The following is a 19,302-nucleotide window of genomic DNA, read 5'->3' on the forward strand; positions in this document are numbered from 1 at the left end:
ATTGGTAAGCTTTAATCATTTTATAGTATCATTCCACTTTTACTGGTTTGAGTTTGTGATATTTTTACTCGTTTGTTGTAAACTGTATATCTTCTAGCTCAGATTTCCAACATATGGAGAAAATTTTGTTTTGAAAAGTACTGGCATATAAAATATCAAGAAAACGTTAGTGCTGTACGCAACAAGATTGTCTATTTACTCTTGGTATTTATGTAATCTAAAAATTTCTTTGAAGGTGAGGGTTCAAGAATGGTTAGAGAATTGTTCGTGATGGCACGAGAACATGCCCCTTCCATCATCTTCATGGACGAAATTGATTCCATCGGATCATCTCGTATCGAGTCTGGAAGCGGTGGAGACTCTGAGGTTCAACGTACCATGTTAGAATTGCTTAACCAGTTAGATGGTTTTGAAGCCACAAAAAATATCAAGGCAAGCAGCATATACAATGCTTAAACAGTAATGAATATAAGCCAAGATACACAATAAAAAGTGTGATAGACAAAAATTAGATCATATTGTTGTAATTAGTTCCTATAAATATTAGTTTAAAGTTTGTTATTTTATATAGGTGTATTAAAGTGAACCTGAATTTAGAAGAAACTTTCTCATGTTACAGGTGATTATGGCTACTAATCGCATAGATATCTTGGATCCAGCCCTGTTACGCCCTGGACGTATTGACCGTAAGATTGAATTCCCTGCTCCCAATGAGGAAGCAAGATTGGATATCCTGAAGGTTTGTGTATTTTGTATAAACCTAATAGGTATCTTTAGTTAATGTATATAAAATAATCCAGTAAGCCTAAGGTTTTAAAGACAAGCATCCCTTTAGATTTTATTTAGGATTTGTTTAAGATATTCATGTCAAGTTACCTTGTCAAATCCTTGACAGCCCAAGGAATGATTTTTATGAGAATTTTTGCAGCTTAAGATAGACTGGAATTATGGAAGCTAAACAAACATATGGAATCTATTTATACTCACTGTTTAAATCCACGGTCATTTTTGTATTCACTGTCAAAATCCATAATAATTTTTTATTGTTTTTGTTAAGTATTAAAAATCTGAATTTTCCTGCTAAGAGAACCTACAAAGCCATGAAATAAATTGCCTAGTTTTAATTGTCTCATAGACAAATATAAAAATAAGTATTGTAAATGCTTTTGACATGTTTACTAGAAGTTACCAATGAATTTCATCTTTCTCTGCAGATTCACTCTCGCAAAATGAACTTGACCAGAGGCATCAATTTACGAAAGATTGCTGAAATGATGCCTGGTGCTTCAGGAGCTGAAGTCAACGTCTGCACAGAGGCAGGCATGTATGCCCTTCGAGAGCGACGCGTCCATGTCACTCAGGAAGATTTTGAGATGGCTGTTGCAAAGGTCATGCAGAAGGATAGCGAGAAGAATATGTCTATTAAGAAGCTATGGAAGTAATTTGTGTGTGGTATTAATTCATTGTCCATCAATATTACTGTATCTTATGACTATATCTATATTTATCAGCTGGAATTGGAGTAGGTAGATGATGTTTCTTATTTAGGTAATCTTGACAAAGTATTGAATAATAAAATTAATGGAAAATTTTGTTTTAAGTATCCTGGTTTGAGAATCATTCCATTTTTAACAGCCTATACATTGTTCAGCAGTTCATAAATGAACGTAAACATGCCTCCATTTTAATCAGCAATGTCCGAAACAATAATACTTCTATATTTAGGTGTCCTTTTGTGTAAACAATTATGTACTTAATGACTAAGTATGCCATAATAAAAAACTTTACATAAAAAAAGAAATTTAATGTATAAATACATTACACCAAACTATGAAAACTATAGATCAAATTATTAATACTTAGTAACTTACAAATAAAGCTGTACAAAATAAATACAACATAAATCCGAAGAAATCAGTTTCTTCTCCTGCGAACTCGAGATATTCTCCAAGAGTTTGGTTCCTCGTATTTGTTGTACAACGGCTCCAGTCTCTGGTTTTTCTTGTATTTACTGAGTTTCGTAGGATCACCCTGTTTGAACAGTGAAGGTGCAAATTCTACCAACCACTTTGGGTCAATTGTAGTAACTTCACGCATGTATTCTTTTGTAGTCTGCACTAATTCATGGTACACAACCCTGAAAGAAGATGGAATATAATATTAATAAAAAAATATTTCAAACAATTAAAGTCTTACTCTCATCAGTTTATAAGCCAAAATAACCAAAAAGAAAGAAAACTCACCATTCTGGTTGCCTATTGAAGAGAGCAGATGACGGATGAATATAAACCACTTGAGAGTCAACCAATGTGCGATAACCTTCCTGGGGGTCCTTCTTGGCTGCATTACGGAAGAAGCCTGAGCAGATGGCTTTTTGTGCTCTAGCTACATTCTTGCCACAGCTCACTACATCTAATTTATGCCTGGAAAAAATTGGGAAAAATTATATCCTCTTGAGGTTATATTACTTTTACCAAACTTTGGAGGTGTAAAATTCACTTGACACCTACAAGAAAATAAAAATAAAATAAAATAGGAAATAGCAAAAACAAGAAAACACTGTACATTCCTCAGCATGGTTTTTTTTCTTAGAAGTCAAATCAGCAAGGTTGAATGAAAAAAGTGGACATGGACAACTAGATGGAAAAGGAATTGAAGTAAGAAACTAAATGGAAGACGAACAATAGCAAAAAAGCTGCAGTACTATTTACAGTGTGCCATAAAAGGTATCCTGCAAGCAGCACCCATATGAGGGAATTGTACTATGGAAGTCAGAACATTTATGCTTCACGCAACTACAAATGAGTGGACTGTATTTTGCTTACCTATCCATAATACCCAAAAGCTGCTTTCTCACATCCTGTGCCCTTTTCAAAGTTCGCATCTGAACAAAGTTCTCGTAGCACCAAGCATTAGAAAATTTATTGTTCTTCCAGGAATTATAGACTGCAAGTAAGGTCAAATGGTCCCCTTCTGCTTGGTTAAACTTTGCTTTCTTTTGGTCAGCTAAGGCTTGTTTCTCCTTTGGCCTGAAAATAAAATTTTGTACATGAATATATTCGTAAACTTACTCCACTACAGGTATATTCATTTCACCACTACAGTATATTCATTATTCTACACAGGCATACAATTAACATAAAAATGACAATTTGTCGAAAATTGCATTTTTCCTAACTATACAAACCTGAGGTCCTTTAACAATAGGAAGGTAACTAGCGGCAGCTGGGACGGTCGTAAGCTTCGAACAAGGGGAGAACGGTAGTTAACTGCTTGTCCGATCGGGCGGTGAAGAATCACTTTTGCTTTAGGCCCATGCAAAAAGTTGCAGAGTGAGGGGTGGTATGAGGTGGGACTATATGTAAAAGGACCTCAGGTTTGGTATAGTTAGGAAAAATGCAATTTTCGACAAATTGTCATTTGTTGTTCCGATACGTAATACAAACCCTCGGTCCTTTAACAATAGGAAGACTCACTTCTTGGTGGGTGGAATCTGAGTCTTTTTGGTGAACAGACTGGTGTTCGTCGCAACCTTGGAATGCCTCCCTGGTCGTAAGAGCAAGGGAGGGATCCAAACCTCTGTCCGATTGATCGGGGTGTGCACCGCAGGATCAATGGTCAGACCTCTGAGCCAAGTACTAACCGAGAGAGGCAAGCGTATCTCGTCGTACCAGCATTGCAAGAACTTGTTCCTGTACAGGAGCCAACATAAAGTTATGGGTTTGTCTCAAGTAGGCATCCACTCCTTCCCCCTTGTTGGAGGGAGTGGAGGATATTAGCTTCTATCCCTAACTAAAGGGATAGATTGGGGCTCGGTTGAGTAGCTTACCTGCATCGGATTCCTTTCCAGCATGGTGACGACCGTGCCCCTCTGCCCACAGGTAGAGAGAGAGAAAGATGGAGAAGAGAAGCCAGTCGCACTCTCATTCAACCATTCATTCCTACAGTCACACCAGGAATCGATGCTGTTCTGCCTGCTCGGGTGCTGGGTAAGCTTACACAACGTGTGAGCAGCCACCACAGGTCCCAAGGAAAAAAGTATCCAAGGACTTGTGGGCAATATCCGAAGGTAGAAGGACGTGAAGGTAGTCTGGTTGGCCAGACACCTGCCTTCAGGACCTGCGCCACGGAGAAGTTCTTGCGGAACGCCAAAGAGGGTCCAATACCTCTGACTTCGTGGGCTCTCGGTCGGAGCGTACGGATGTCGTCACTACCATCAGCCTCGTACGCTCTCCTGATCACCTCACGCAGCCAGAAAGAAAGCGTGTTCTTGGATACTTCTTTCTTGGTAACCCCAGTGCTAACGAAGAGGCGTCGACACTCAGGCCTGAGGTGTCGAGTTTTCTTCAGATAGCGCCGTAGCGCCCTCACAGGACAAAGCAGCATCTCATCGTATCGTTGTCGGTGAAATCCATTAGGGAGGGGATTGTGAAAGACTCGAACCTGTCGTCAGGGATCGACGGATTCTGAGTCTAGCTACGAAAATTCGGGACGAAATCGAGTGCGTCACCGATCCCCAGCCCCTGGAATGTTTAACATTGAAGGACAGACCATGAAGTTCCCCTACTCTCTTCGCCGATGCCAGGGCCAGCAAGAAGAGGGTCTTGAGGGTCAGATCCCTGTCTGACGACTCTCGGAGTGGCTCGAATGGTCTTCGAGTCAAACTCCTAAGGACGAGAGTCACATCCCACTCAGGTGGCCTGAGCTCCCTGGGTGGGCAAGACCTTTCGAAGCTCCTCATTAGCAAGGAGATCTCGAACGAGTTCGAGATGTCAGTCCCCTCAGTTTTTAGGACGAGTGCCAGTGCCAGCCTCTAATATCCCTTTAACTGTGTGGGTACTGAGAGGAGCTTCTCTCGCGAAGAAATACGAGGAAATCCGCTACCTGCTGAAGAGTGGCTCTGAGAGGAGATAGACCCCGTCTACGACACCAACCACAGAAGACGGCCCACTTCCCCTGGTACACAGCTGCAGAGGACTGTCTGACGTGTCCAGCCATCTCTGTTGCTGCGCTGCGAGAAAAGCCTCTCGTTCGCAAGAGATGGTGGATAACAGCCAGCCGTGAAGTTGTAGGGACTGGACTGCTCGGTGGTACCGCTCTACGTGTGGCTGGGCTAGAAGGTTGTGCCAGTGGGGCATCTCTCTCGGTTCTTCTGCAAGAAGAGCCAGCAGGTCCGGATACCAAACGGCTTGAGGTCGTTTGGGAGCCACAGGATCATTCCTGAGAATTGGGAGTGACCAGCGCTCGGCTGATCACTTTCCGAATCAGGACGGAAAGGGAGGAAAGGCGTATGACGAAGAGGTTGTCCCATGGGGTGTTGTTTAAGAGCGTCCTCTGCAGCTGCCATGGGTCCGGCACGGCTGAGCAAAAAACTTGAAGTTTTTTGTTGTGCCGGGTGGTGAACAGGTCTATGACTGGACGCCCCCACAGGTTGAAGAGCCTTTCCGCCACTTCTGGGTGTAGGGACCACTCGGTCCCTATTACCTGATCCCGACGGCTGAGCTTGTCCGCTACTACATTCCTCTTGCCTGGAATGTAGCGTGCTGACAGCTCTATCGAGTGAGCCGTGGCCCACTCGTGCACCTGCAGTCAACTGGTGTAGCGGGAGAGACAGAGAGGAACACTAGGCCCCCCTGCTTGTTGACGTATGCCACTACTGTGGTGTTGTCGCACATCAACACCACCGAGTGTCCCATCAAGCGGTCTTGGAACTCTTGGAGAGCGTAAAACGCCGCCTTGAGTTCCAGGACATTGATGTGAAGGTGCTTGTCGTGATGGTCCCACACCTGCAGCCAGCAACTCCTCCAGGTGTGCGCCCCATACCCTCGGTCGATGCGTCTGAGAACAGCAGCATCTCCGGGGGGGGAGTGCGTAGGGGCACTCCTCTTAAGAGGTTCCTGTCGTCGAGCCACCAGGCTAGGTCCTGCCTCACCTTCTCCGTGATGGACACGGGGAAGTAAGGTGGATCCTTTACCTGTGACCAACTCTCCCTTAGTCTCCACTGGAGAGACCGCAGGTGAAGACGTCCGTGAGGAACTAACTTCTCGAGTGACGACAGGTGGCCGATCACGACTTGCCATTGCTGAGCTGCCTGTTCCTGCCGAGTCAGGAACCGGCGGCTGCCTCCCTGAATTTGAATGCATCCTCAAGTCTGCGGGGCGGACTTGAGCTGCTACCGTATCGATCAGCATACCCAGGTACTTTCATTCATTCTGTGGTTGGGTTCGAGATCGGACTTCTCGTAGTTTATCACGATCCCCAGATCGCGACAAAACTTTAGAAGTCGATCCCTGTCCTGCAGCAACTGCGAGCGGGAGCTCGCCAGGGACCAGCCAATCGTCGAGATACCTCAGAAGACGATTCCCGTGCGAATGGGCCCGAAGCAGACACCAGCGTGAACACTCGCGTGAACACCTGTGGGGCGGTTGAGAGACCGAAGCAAAGTGCCCTGAATTGGTACACCGTCCCTCGAAGAGATGAAGCGGAGGTACTTTCTGGAGGACTGATGGATGGGTATTTGGAAATACGCATCCTTCAGGTCCACTGAAAGCATTGAATCGTGTTCTCCCTGATGGAGTCAGCACGGAAACGTGCCGTCTCCATCTTGAACCGAGTCTGGCGAACGAATCGGTGCAGGGGAGAGAGATCTATCACCGGGCGCCAGCCCCCCGATGCCTTTTCCACTAAGAAAAAGGCGGCTGTAAAGACCGGTGACCGATCCACTAACGACTCTACAGCTCGTTTGGTCAGCATGGTCTTGAAATCTCTGCCGAAGAGCGTCGTCCTTTGAGGATCCCAGAACATATGTCTGCCAGATGGACCGGGTTGGAGGTGAGGGGTGGCCGAGATTCGAAGGGTAGTAGATATCCCTCCCGAAGGACGTCTACTATCAGGTCTCGGCACCGTAGCGCTGCCAAGTTGCCCAAATGGCTCGCCAGGCACCCCCCCACTTCCCGGCAGCTGGTGAGGGGGAACGCCGTCCCTAGCGTTTCCCACCTCGCTTCGACTTCTTCCCAGCACCTCCTCCGGGGAAAGGAGGGCTGGGAGGAGGGCTGGTTACGGCCTCCTTTACCAGAAGTTGAAGCAGGAAGAGTCTTTCCTCGGGGCTTCGATGGAGCAGCCGTCTTAGCAGCCGAGGAAGCGCTAGCTAAACTCTTAGGCTTAGCCGCAGATGTACGAGGTTGCCCAGAAACCTTCGTAACTGCCTGGTGAACCAGACGGTCACTGTCATCAGTGCGCCGTCTTTCCACCGCAGCGTCCACCATCTCTCCGGGAAAGAGAGCGGAGGAACTCTTCATTGGTCCGTTACGTAGTCCATTTACCGCCTTCACGCCCGGCCCCTTGGCTACTCGTGTAAGGACAGCGTCCCTACGACGGAGAACCAAGTTGGCCCACAGGTTTGCCGTCTGATGGGCGAGGTAGGAGATGGCCCTACCTCCAGACTGGCACAGTCTCCTGAAGTCGGGGTCGTCTTCGAGGGCAGCGCCCCCGGCGTCGGCCGCGACCTTGGATACTGTGAGGGACCACAGATCCAACCAAGAGACTGCCTGGAAAGCTGCCATAGCGGTAGCTTCCAGGCCCAGTGCCTCCTGCTGCGAGAACCACAGGTTCTCCGACAGGAGCTGCTGCAGGGACACACCTGGAGTTAGCTAGCTAGCTCCGGGTTAACCTGTTTGGGCGGTATTGGATCTATGATGGCACGTAGAACTTCCGCTGTCGCTGCAGAGGAGGAGGAAGTAGCTTGGAAGACCGTCCTGACTTAAGTGAGTCCTCTCGTCCTGAGACGAAATTCTCCACCTGGTCAAGGACTGAGTCTGCAAGCTCCGATCGCGGCAGTCCCACCGTCAATTTGGGTTCCCTCTTGGCGGGCCCCAAAATGACTCGAGCCGGGACGTGGGCTCAGATGGTGGTAGCGGCGATCCTTCCCCCAGGTCGTTGTGCTGACGAATCAGCGCAATAACCTGGGCAAAGTTCCTCTGGATCTCAGGAGTCACAGCGTCCTGAGGAGTAGGACCGTCCAGTCCCTCCAACAGGAGCAGCTCTCGAGACCCTCCTCCTTCAGAAGGAGGAACAGCAACAGACCCCTGACGGTCGCCTCCAACCACTGGCGCGTACGACCTGGCTGGTCCTAAAACCATGCCTGGTTCGTGCGGCGTCGTGGCGGGATCGTGAGCGGCGCACCTCTCACGATCACTCCTAGGTACCTCGCTCTTCCCGGTGTAGCCCGAGGAAGTTGAAGGTATAGGAGAGACAGACCTGACGCTCCCCCCCCGTTCGCTGGCAGGACCAGCGTACGTGGGGGGCTGTAGCCGATCACCAACCCGCGGTGGGGATCGAACTGCAGGCCTGGTCGTGCCGCTCACCTGTGGCGAGCGGCTCGACTGAGCACGTCGACCCCGATCTCGTGCGTCAGACGAGCTGCTGCTGGCCACCGTCTCCGTCCGGTCCCTGTGGGAGCGGCGGTCAGGTGATCTGCAGAGCTCGCTTTCGCGGTGAGACCGGTGAGCGTCCTCACGGCACGTCAAACCGCTGGTACCAGCCGAAGCTGGTGCCGTTGGTCGAGGGGACCTCTTCTCAGCCTCAACCCGTGGCCGGTCAGAGACCGTCACGTCAACCCGAGGTACCGGCTGGTCGCTACGAGAGCGGCCGCTGGCCTGGCGAGCGTCACTTGCGCGACTCTCGACAGTCTTCTGCTCCGTGCCTCTGTCGTGATCGCGGTGAGCAAGCTCAAGGCGTTCTTGAACGTTGGCTGCACGGTCGCGCCCCGAGGGAGACCGTACACTCGGACCTTCTCGCGCAAACGAGAAGTCGAGCCCGGTACCTGGACTTAGCAGCCCCCAGTGCTACTAAGACCAGGCGCGGATGTACCAGCAGTAGCCAGCACATCCTTGGTCCCCGTCTTCTTCTTCTTCTCAGAAGAGGAGACGGGCCCCCCGTTCCCGCCCGGGAACAGGAGGACCAGCAGAAGCACCCCCCCGTTACGCCAGAGCGAGACGGGCCCTTCGAAGGTCCGTAGGAGCCTTCTTAGGGGGGGAGGAGGCAGCCTTCTTCTTCTTCGGCTTTGGAAGCCTTAGAAGTCGAAGGGGAAGAGGCGGCAACAGACGACGAAGAAGACGATGAAGACGACGACGACATCTTCCTCTTCTTCTTCCTCTTCTTCGTCAGCTCTCTCAGGACGGACGTCAGGTCTTCCATCCACGGAAAGTCGGGCCAATTGCCGAAGCAACACGCCCCGACTGATCCTGTCCGGAAAGACCTGAGACCGGTGCAGCACCTCCATGACGAGACGCGACGTGGGAGGGCAGGGGCAGGCACGGCAGGAGCGGCAGGAACATCAGCAGCAGGACCAGCACCATCAGGACCAGCACCAGCAGGACCAGCACCAGCAGGACCAGCAGCAGCAGGACCAGCACCAATAGGACCAGCACCAGCAGGACCAGCACCAGCAGCAACATCAACATGAGAGTCCCGCACCGCGCGCTTCGTAGGAGCGGCGCGAGGGGCTGGGCCAGCAACACTCGCTGCAGGTACGGCAGGTACGGCAGCATAGTCCGGCGTCACAGACCTCTCCATCTCAGCCAAACTCATCATTGGGACGGGCGGTAGATCCAGGGGGCGAACTTTTGGGGCAGCGAGAGTCGGGCGTCGGCAGCACATAAAAACCCAGTGGCGGCGGCACGCCCCTCTTAGGTACGGCAGCGATCGGCATTTGAATTGACGCCGTTGGAGTCACTGACGCAATGTGTTGCGTATACACCACATGAGGAGGGGCGGCGTACGCTGGTGTTGACACAGTATTGGTCGTTGTTGTAACCACACCATGAGTTACCACTGCCGACCCCGCTAGCCGTTGAATCAAGCCCTGGATACTGGGGGCGCCCTGCAGTCCCAACGACGCCCACACCTGTCCAAGGTCGTCACTCACAGAAGGCACACCTGAGGGAGGAACAGTCGGGTCAGTTAGAGGGGCACCCTCACGCCTGGGGAGGACGAACCCCACCCAGAGCGGACGGAAGACCCCGAATACAATTGCACATCGGGTATCGGGCACCCTCCTCCACACTCGACGGATCGAGTGAGGAGAAGGACTCCGAAACCCCCCCCGCAGGGGAAGGCGCAAATCGTGGGGGCTGAGCTGGAGGCAGGAAGGATGACGAGGTATCCGTAACCAAAGGAGTCGCTGGAGAGCTTTCCGACGACTCCTTGGTCGACCTACGTCTCTTCCTACCCTCGTACAGCACCCACTGCGCCTCGGACCAATTTACACAGACATTACATGGTTCGGTTCGGGAGCATTCTTCGCCCACCCCCCGACACCGAAAAAACATAACTCATGAGGATCAATATCTGGGTAAGAGCGGAATCCGCCGCATTTACGCCCCTCCAGCCCGGGACACACTCTACGGGCAGCTGGTGGGCGCGGCGAAAGCTCTTCTTGATCCATGATTAATTAATCTTCACTCAATGAAAAATGAAAAAAGAGTACTTACAATTTCATTCAAGACCACAAACAAACCAGTCAGAAGAAATTGTAACATCCAAAGCACACGACGAAATAGCGGGCAGAGCGATGACGAACACGTCCTGTCACACCACGGCCGAAAGCAAAAGTGATTCTTCACCGCCCGGGCGCGCGGCGCGCGCACGATCGGACAAGCAGTTAACTACCGTTCTCCCCTTGTTCGAAGCTTACGACCGTCCCAGCTGCCGCTAGTTACCTTCCTATTGTTAAAGGACCGAGGGTTTGTATTACGTATCGAACAAATGATCAATTATGATCAAAATGCTTACCTATAAAATACATTCTGCACAGACAACATTGAAACAATAGTGAGAATCTCATCAGAACACTGTAAGTGGACAGACATAATAAGCATCTTGGACAAGTTTGGATCCAGAGGAAATTCTGCCATTCTCCTTCCCAGACGTGTGAGCAAACCTTCATCATCCAGGGCACTAAAAATAATAAATCAGTTAGTACAAAAAGCATTTAATCCTATAAATACTTTAAACTTAAACCCCAATGTATTTTCTCTCGAGAGAGATTTAACAATACATTTACATATGGTTAACAAGTACAGTACTGTACTGAGAATGATCCTGCCTATCATTTTCTAGAGAACATATTTCTGAATCAAGTGTACATATTAAAATTCCTCAAGGACAACTTGAAATTTCAGGACAACATGAGTGAGACACTAGGTTTCTAAAATAAACTATTTTCTCATAAACCCTTCAATCTGACATTACTACTCGATGGACTACTGCAGCGTCTCCTGTTTATATCCTGAAGTTGGTCTGCTGCAAATATTCATTCAGCAAGATGTCAATTATCAAGAGTTAATCTTCTACCAAATACAATATAAGCCAAAAGCTGAAGAAAACAGATGGATACACAATAAGAAGAAAGCCCAAATACCACCTGAGGCCTGATAAAGGCTTACCCAAGTGCACCTAGCTCTGAATAGCCAATTTAATTCTTTCTCTTTTCAAATCTAGAGTGTGGGGATTTGTATTGATGCATGGAAGGCTACATAATAGTGATTACTGTGGTAAAACAAGCTCTGTCTGTGCAAATAACCTACGACAAAAAGTTAGCCCCACCAAATGCAGAGCTAGTACACAAGCATAACAATGCAACTTCATGGAGTATTTACAAGAGGCAGCAAAATTAGTTAATCTACCCCATAACTGTAAACTATTTCTATAACAGCTGCAAGACATTACAAATTTGCAAATTATTTGTTTACAGCCCTCATTCTACAGTTTATATTAAATCATTATAATACTGATGATGTGAAAACCCAAGATAATCAAATGACAGAGACTATGGGCAAAGTCTGTTGATAATGTTCACTATTCCCCTTCGTCACAAGGAAGCACCCAAAAGAATAAATCGAGGTTTTTGACCACTGAAGCATCTAAACCTTCCTCTTACTTCCCAGCCTTCAATGAAAATAAATGCAGCAGGTAAAGCACCAATTTATAAGACCAATTTTTATCAATACACAGAATTTTCATGATTTCATACATCATCTTAATACAAACCTCAGAGAATGAAGCGTTTCTAAGGCCATAACCATAGCATCTGTTGGAGGAGGGTCCATAAAATCAAATCCTAAAAGATCATTTATTCCCATTGCTTTAAGCTGTAGTACAGTTGCAGCAAGGTTAGTTCTCTGAATGTCAGGTACATTTGTAGGAAGCATCTCATCTCTGCAAAAATAAAGGAGCACATATTAAAACTGGAGTATACCAGTAAAGAAAAAATACCATTTCTGGTGGACAAGGAAAATGGAGTCTCAAGAATAATGAGCACTATGATACATGACTTGAAAAGTAAACTGAAAAGACAACAGATAATTTCTTTTGGGTAAAAATTTCACTCATGATATCGCTTAAAATCTGCATTAAAAATTTGTATTTTAGCAAACGTTTCTTAAACACTCCCAAAGGAACAATCAAACCCTAACATGATTATTTAAAAAAATATTATTCAATTCTCCATAACTCTTCATTATGTTGCAATTTTAACAACTACAGAAAATTCAAGATCTTACCTATAAGCTCTCTCGGTATAAAGTCTATACGTTTTACCTGGTCCTGTCCTCCCAGCGCGTCCAGCTCTCTGCTTGGCTCCAGCCTGTGATACTGGAGTTACCATCAACGAATCCATTCCAGTTTTTGGATTATATACTTTTTGCTTCACAAAGCCTGAAGTAGACGTAAAGTATATTTGTAAAATAAAGTATTGTAATTTTCTTTTTCACAGAATTAAGGCACTCTGGCTTATAAAAGTCTGAATAAGAATATAAATAACAGGTTAAAACAACACAACTGTAACAAAGAGCATAATGAAAAAGCTTTCACCATTTATTCATTAAAATACCTGCATTTTGGTCATAAATATTAAGTTATATTTATCTACATCAATGAGGAAAACTTTATAGGAATGGAAATTCCCATTCATGTTTTCTGACTAGCATTAATGAAGTACAGTAATACATTAACTCACCTGGATCCACAACATAATATACACCATCGATGGTTAATGAGGTCTCCGCAATGTTTGTAGCTATGACAACTTTCCGGGAACCTGGTGGTGCTGGTTCAAATATCCTTGTTTGCATTTCTGAGGGCAATGCTGAATACACAGGAAGAATGATGAGCTCTGGTACGTCACTCCCTAACGCTTTCATTCGCTCATACAGCAGTTCGCATGCAGTATCAATTTCTTCTTGTCCAGTCAAGAAAACAAGAATGTCTCCAGGAGGTTCTGATAAGTGAATCTGCATCACAGTAATCAAAGCAGCATCTAAGTAGTCTGTCTCAGGTTCTCGAGTGTATAAGATCTCAACTGGGAAAGTTCGACCAGGGATTGTGAAAATGGGCGCTTGGTTAAAATACTCTGAAAACTTTACAGCATCCAAGGTGGCTGATGTAACAATAAGCTTAAGTTCAGGCCTCTTTGCTACTGCTTGTTTCAAAAGACCAAATAAAACATCAGTGTAAATTGTCCTTTCATGGGCTTCATCCAACATAATACAAGCATAAGCTGACATATCTGGGTCAATTAGACATTCCCTGAGTAACATACCATCTGTCATGTACTTAATAACAGTTTCCGAACTTGTGCAATCCTCAAATCGAATAGTGTATCCAACCTCTTGGCCTAACCTACAACCAAATTCTTCCGACACTCTCTTAGCAACAGACATAGCTGCAACTCTCCTGGGCTGTGTGCATCCTATCTTTCCCTTTGCAGTAAATCCAGCTTCAGCCAGATATTGAGTTATTTGTGTGGTTTTTCCTGAACCTGTCTCCCCAACAACAATGAGAATGTGATTATCATGAATAGCCTTAATTAGCTGTTCTCGGAGTTTGAAGATTGGCAAGCTTTGCCGCTGTTCCAAAAGAGACATGTTAGTCTTTTTACCATAAGAGCCTCTTGTTCCCCCTGTTAATAAAGAGAGAATATTTGTTTTAATTGTAGTAAACAGGATATTGATAAATCTAAATGAACTAACATTATGCCTATCCATAAACATTTTGTGTACTGATGGACACTGTCAGGAATGAAAACGTTTATGCCACTCAGTTAAAAATATACAAAATAAAACTAAGAATTATAGAGAAGGAAAAGAAACATTCCCAGGTTATACTACAATAGCGCTAAAAGTTGATTGACTATGTATTTATTTTTTCATTATTAGGATATACTCTAGCGCTATCCTTTTTTTATTTCATTCTTTTTCAATAAGGTAATTCTCTACCTGGAAGAGACATAATCATTCTCCAGGTAATTCTCTCCCTTGTAGCTATATTACATTTAACCATTCCTAGTACAATGAAATAGTACATAGTTCAGTCAAGATGAAGTTCATTTAACCATTTAATAACACTACCATAAGATCGAGTAAGAAAAAGGCAAAAAAATATATGAATAAAACCAGAGAAAAATTATTTGGTGCAACAAAGTTACTCGTTATTTCTTTATTTATAAAATTACAATTTGGTGAATTTTGACTTAACCCTTATAAAAAATAAATGTTTACTAAAATTCAATCAATTTACCTTCCAAAGTAATAAGCTAAGAATCTGACCAAAAGAACAGCTTTTAAATGAATGATGCAAGTTCGAGAAGTTCAAAAGTAACGAAGTTTGAAAGATACAAAATAAAAGACTAAAAACACCAACATGTGATGAAACGATAAAGGTGAATGCAGACTACAATGTAGTACTTGAGAAATAGTCTATGTATTTTCAAATATAGCATATTAACATAACTTTACCAAATTACACAATCTTTCATTAATATTGACTAACCTGTAACGTGACGTTTCCACTCTGGTACCTCTTGCTGTTGGGAAGGCATTCCACGAGACATTGTAGGATCATTTCTTTGAATTTCTGGCAGAGGATCATTCCAATTCTGCCCTAAATTAGATGGAGTAGAGTCAATGTCACTCTCCCTCTGTGCCATCTTAACTTCCCTACGTTCTTTTGCTAAAGCACTCTGCATCATAGCAGCCTGTGCGAGAGACCCATCAGGATTCTTCATTATTCTGACTGGGCTAAGTTCTTCTCTTACTCGACCATAGCCTCTCAAGAAGGCAGGTTCCTCTTCAACTAACTCAATTTCTACATCCTCCTCATCATCATTCTCTCCTCCTATGACTCCTTGCTCTTCATCAAAGTCAGGTAACTCTGATTTACTGATACAGTTTGCAGCCATCATTTGTTTTAGTTCCCAACGTTCGGGAGAAGAGATTCGGTTGACACGCTTGTATGTTGCTAAGTCCTCCTCCTCAGTACCTAAAAGTAATAAAGTAATATTATTAGTAGGTGTTTATATTTTAATCATGGAGAGTTATGAGTACTATACACAGATATAAATAGTACCACTGAATCTACAAACAGAATATGAGTAAATGCTACAGTATTCTGTCAGCCAAAACACTATCAAATACAAAAAAGTATTATTGAAGCTTTTTCCGCATGATTCAAATACTACAACAAGATTTGTTAAACTTACCTTTAGTAAGTTCCATGAGAGACATGGGTCTGTCAGGGTTCCTCATGGTATCTTCATCTTGAAGGGTGTTACCTAAAGGAGTTACATTTGGATTAAGGTCTTTGCCAGTTCCTTGATCCACATCCTTCATAGACAATGAAGTCTTCTGTCCTGTGAAGGACAACACTTTAACCTGAAAATAGCATTTTTGATAATAACTTTACGCACATATATATTCCAACAATATAATTATGAAACCTTTTAATAACTAAGAAAATACACGAAACTATGAAGCTCAAAAGATTATGATTCACAATATTTTCCAAAGTTATGCCTTTTGCCATAAAAATTAAAGAAAAACAGACTTATTTATATTACCTATACTGTTGTATGTTTACAATTATTTACCTTTACTTTTTGGCCGCGCATTACAACATCAGACACATTAGTAACTCGTCCTTCCCGACGTAACTGTGAAATGTGTACCAGACCTTCAAGCCTACGTCTTAAACCTTCAAGCTGGACAAAACATCCAAAATTCAAGATGTTTGTCACTTTACCTTCATAAATCTGAAAAACACCAATATTAACAAATTAAATTTTACCTCTTCACTTTACTGTATCATCATCAGATTACACAAAGCACACATAACCTTAAAACTCTGTTTCCTTAAAAATACTAATACTGTATATCATAATGTAGTTCTGCTCAACACAACAGCTCTAAGAAACTATGTTAGCACTGGCAACATTAGGACCCAAATAAGGGAAATCCCATTTTTGTATTTTATTCTTCCAAGATGCTAACCAGAAAGGAACTATAAAGACTTCAGGGAACACATTCGAAGGCAATAGTTTTGGTTACAATATTGAGACAAAAAATAAACAGTTCACTGAAAACTAAGACTATTTGTCCGTGAGAAATAAAATTCCTACTGACTCCCATGTAGGGTCCCATGGATATCATCTGACATTAAGACCTCCCATGGATATCATCTAATTTTAAGACCTCTAAAAATACAGACAACCTATGGCACAGTGGTATCTGAGAGGAAGTTGTGCATAGTCTTTAACTAATGGATGCCAGGAAGTCTCCTCTGAGGGAACTACCAATGGACTGTATTATTTCCATCCCCTAAAGCACTTGCATTGTGAACTCACTGAGATGGCTCTGGTAAATAAATACCCATCCTGTTACCTTGGAGTCACATAGTAGATCCTAATGCAAAAAATTTAATGGCATAAAATTCCTTTTTCAAGCTCTCTCTAGAAGGCCAACACTGGACTTAATCACGAATAGAAGAATGAAAGTTATAAAAAGGAAAGCAATCTAGTTACCCACTCTCTCCTTTAATGGGGTTGTAATGGAATGGGATATGAAATTTAGGCCAAAGACCAAGCACTGGTGCCTATATGAGGGAAACCCTCACAGTTCCACTATGAAACAACTGTTAGGAGAGAGTGGAAAGAAAGAATAGGAATGGAGGTACAGTAAAAGGAATGAAAGGGTACAGTTAGGGGCTGAATGGACAATGCAAAGAACTACTATGAAACAACTGTTAGGAGAGATTGGAAAGAAAGATGAAAGAAAGAATAGGAATGGAGGTACAGTAAAAGGAATGAAAGGGTACAGCTAGGGGCTGAATGGACACTGCAAAGAACCTCAAGTAATGCCTAGTGCACTGCATAAGGTGCAGTGATGGCACTCCCCATCCCCCTTGTTCTCTCACCAACATACTAAAATCCCCAAGAACCCCAAAATTGGAAAAACTTCCAAATCATTTAAGATATTCCACTGATTTTTTGTAAATAATCATTATGATTGTAACATATTAAAAAAATTTTCGTTACCATATTTTAATTTTTCACTGTGCCTCCATGAAAAATGTAGCAACCTTGAACTGATTTTGTTATTCCTACAATATATCTTGCAACAAACAAGCATCTTACCTTTCCAACAACTGGGTTTTCATCTGGGACATGAGTAACGAAGGCCTCTCGATTACTAACTCTTTCTTGGTCACGATCTCTGCTCCTACTCCTACTATACCTCTCTCTCCCATGGCTCCTGCTTCTTTCTCTTCTGTCACGGTCCTTTCTGTCTTTATGTCTACTTCTTTCATAGTCTCTGTCATGACTACGGCTCCTTCTCCCTCTGTTACTGCTCGAATGTTTATCTTCCCGATACCGATCACGACTTCTAGATCGCCGATCCCGACTTCTGGATCGCCTTGATTCCCTGTCTTTACCTCGCCTATCTCTGTCTCTATCTTTGTTCTGGCCATGGCCTCTCTTCTGTCTGCAGAACCTTGATCGACTCCTACTGCGGTTTCGTTTTCTTTCTTAGATCGCGATCTTGACTTTGACTTTTTCTTTCTTCCTCTATCTGGACTCCTGCTCTTTGACTTCTCCTTTTGTTTGGATGGAGCATGGGATTCTAAAAAGGCCATAAGATCATCAACACCACCATCAATCTCCTTTTTAACTTTGATATTAACACTTTCATTGGGTTCCTGTTTTGTCTTAACTGAATACTTTTCATCATCAGAATCTCTCTCCTTCTTCTTTTTCTTCTTTTTACTCTTGCTGCGCTCTCGCTCGCCTTCTTTCTCTTTGTTTTCATTGAGGTTTTCTTCTTTCACTGGCTTCTTAAGTTCATCATCTAACATATGTAGGACACTGGGATCATTAGGTATAGCAAGAAATGGAAGCAAAGCTCTCTTCTTGTCACTGTCATTTTTATACTTTACTGAACCATCTTTACCTACTACAGGTGCTGGACCAGCTGTTATTGATGGCATCATGTGCTGTATTAGTCGCCAAAGACTTTCAACAAATGATTCCTGAAATGAAAGCAGACATACCAGTGAGCGTAAAAAACAGGAAATGATTTTTATGAGTATGTCCACCTTTCATATTTGCCAACAGAAAATTTGCAAATGTAAAATTATTTTCATACTATCATTTCTATACATCATAACCAAAATACTTCAATATTTGCAGAATATTTTACAGGAAGAATGTTAAAAACTGAAGAGACCTTTGCATGATTATAAAAATAATTATCATATACAATTTCATTTTACTTACAGCAAACTGGTCACCTCCATTTTCTTCAAGTTCCTTTTTGAACTTGTCAAAACGTTTGCTCTTCTCCGCAAGTGATATGATGAACTCAGCTACAAGGTAAAATAATAAGACATGATTAAAAAACATACTACATTTCACTGAAATGCACTTTAATGAAAATTTTGGTACTGCACTACTACTGTATAAAACATGAAAAGCATTGACAGCGGAGTTTAAGAAGCCACAAATACTAAATGGAAAGCATCTCAAGTTGGTGCGAGTATCATTGTACAAAGATGTTGTATATGTATTTAATCAGCATCAAGTTTTCCTATCATAACAGACCTCACGAACAATAACAAACATGCCAGTGTGGTTTCTCACTACTTTTTCTTATTTTCCTGCAACTTCAAAAGGGCAGTCATGCAAAATCTTTTATATGACCTGCAACGTATTTATATTTCCATATACTGTATATTAATTCATCATTATCTTTATTTCTCATCATTTCATTTTTAACATTGCACTATACAGCAAAATACCTCATTAGTGGATTAAAATAATTTTCATATTTAATCTTGCATCTGAGCATCAGTAATGATGCAAGAGGAGCATTTGGACTTGCAAAGTTAAAATGGATGACTTAACCAGGGTTTTGTTTCTCCTTTTCCATTGTGTTCCGTATCACAGGTTGATACTTAGTTACTAAAGCACTACTG

The 19,302-nt window shown here is 43.8% G+C and overlaps 3 protein-coding genes across 3 annotated transcripts in view; 1 reads left to right on the top strand and 2 right to left on the bottom strand.

The window, feature by feature from the left end:
• The window catches only part of LOC135213057 (26S proteasome regulatory subunit 8), a 102,283-nt gene that overhangs the window by 2,098 nt on the left and 80,883 nt on the right, over positions 1-19,302 (bottom strand). The gene's annotated exons all lie outside the window — the stretch shown is intronic.
• LOC135213055 (26S proteasome regulatory subunit 8-like) lies at positions 216-1,589 on the top strand. Its single transcript, XM_064246890.1, has 3 exons — positions 216-432; positions 620-739; positions 1,215-1,589. Exons 1-3 carry the CDS (start codon positions 250-252, stop codon positions 1,440-1,442), a joined length of 531 nt encoding a protein of 176 aa, XP_064102960.1. The 5' UTR covers positions 216-249; the 3' UTR covers positions 1,443-1,589.
• Positions 1,790-19,302, bottom strand: part of LOC135213054 (ATP-dependent RNA helicase DHX8-like) — a 31,002-nt gene continuing 13,489 nt past the window's right edge. Inside the window, 13 exon segments of the mRNA XM_064246888.1 lie at positions 1,790-2,137; positions 2,244-2,423; positions 2,826-3,029; positions 10,792-10,956; positions 12,049-12,216; positions 12,561-12,714; positions 13,016-13,957; positions 14,827-15,315; positions 15,536-15,707; positions 15,923-16,084; positions 17,465-17,857; positions 17,860-18,357; positions 18,605-18,693. Of these exon segments, the coding sequence (XP_064102958.1) occupies positions 1,915-2,137; positions 2,244-2,423; positions 2,826-3,029; positions 10,792-10,956; positions 12,049-12,216; positions 12,561-12,714; positions 13,016-13,957; positions 14,827-15,315; positions 15,536-15,707; positions 15,923-16,084; positions 17,465-17,857; positions 17,860-18,357; positions 18,605-18,693 (3,839 nt within the window). The 3' untranslated portion in view covers positions 1,790-1,914.

This window comes from Macrobrachium nipponense, chromosome 42, assembly GCF_015104395.2.
Source record: "Macrobrachium nipponense isolate FS-2020 chromosome 42, ASM1510439v2, whole genome shotgun sequence".
Classification (NCBI taxonomy): domain Eukaryota; kingdom Metazoa; phylum Arthropoda; class Malacostraca; order Decapoda; family Palaemonidae; genus Macrobrachium; species Macrobrachium nipponense.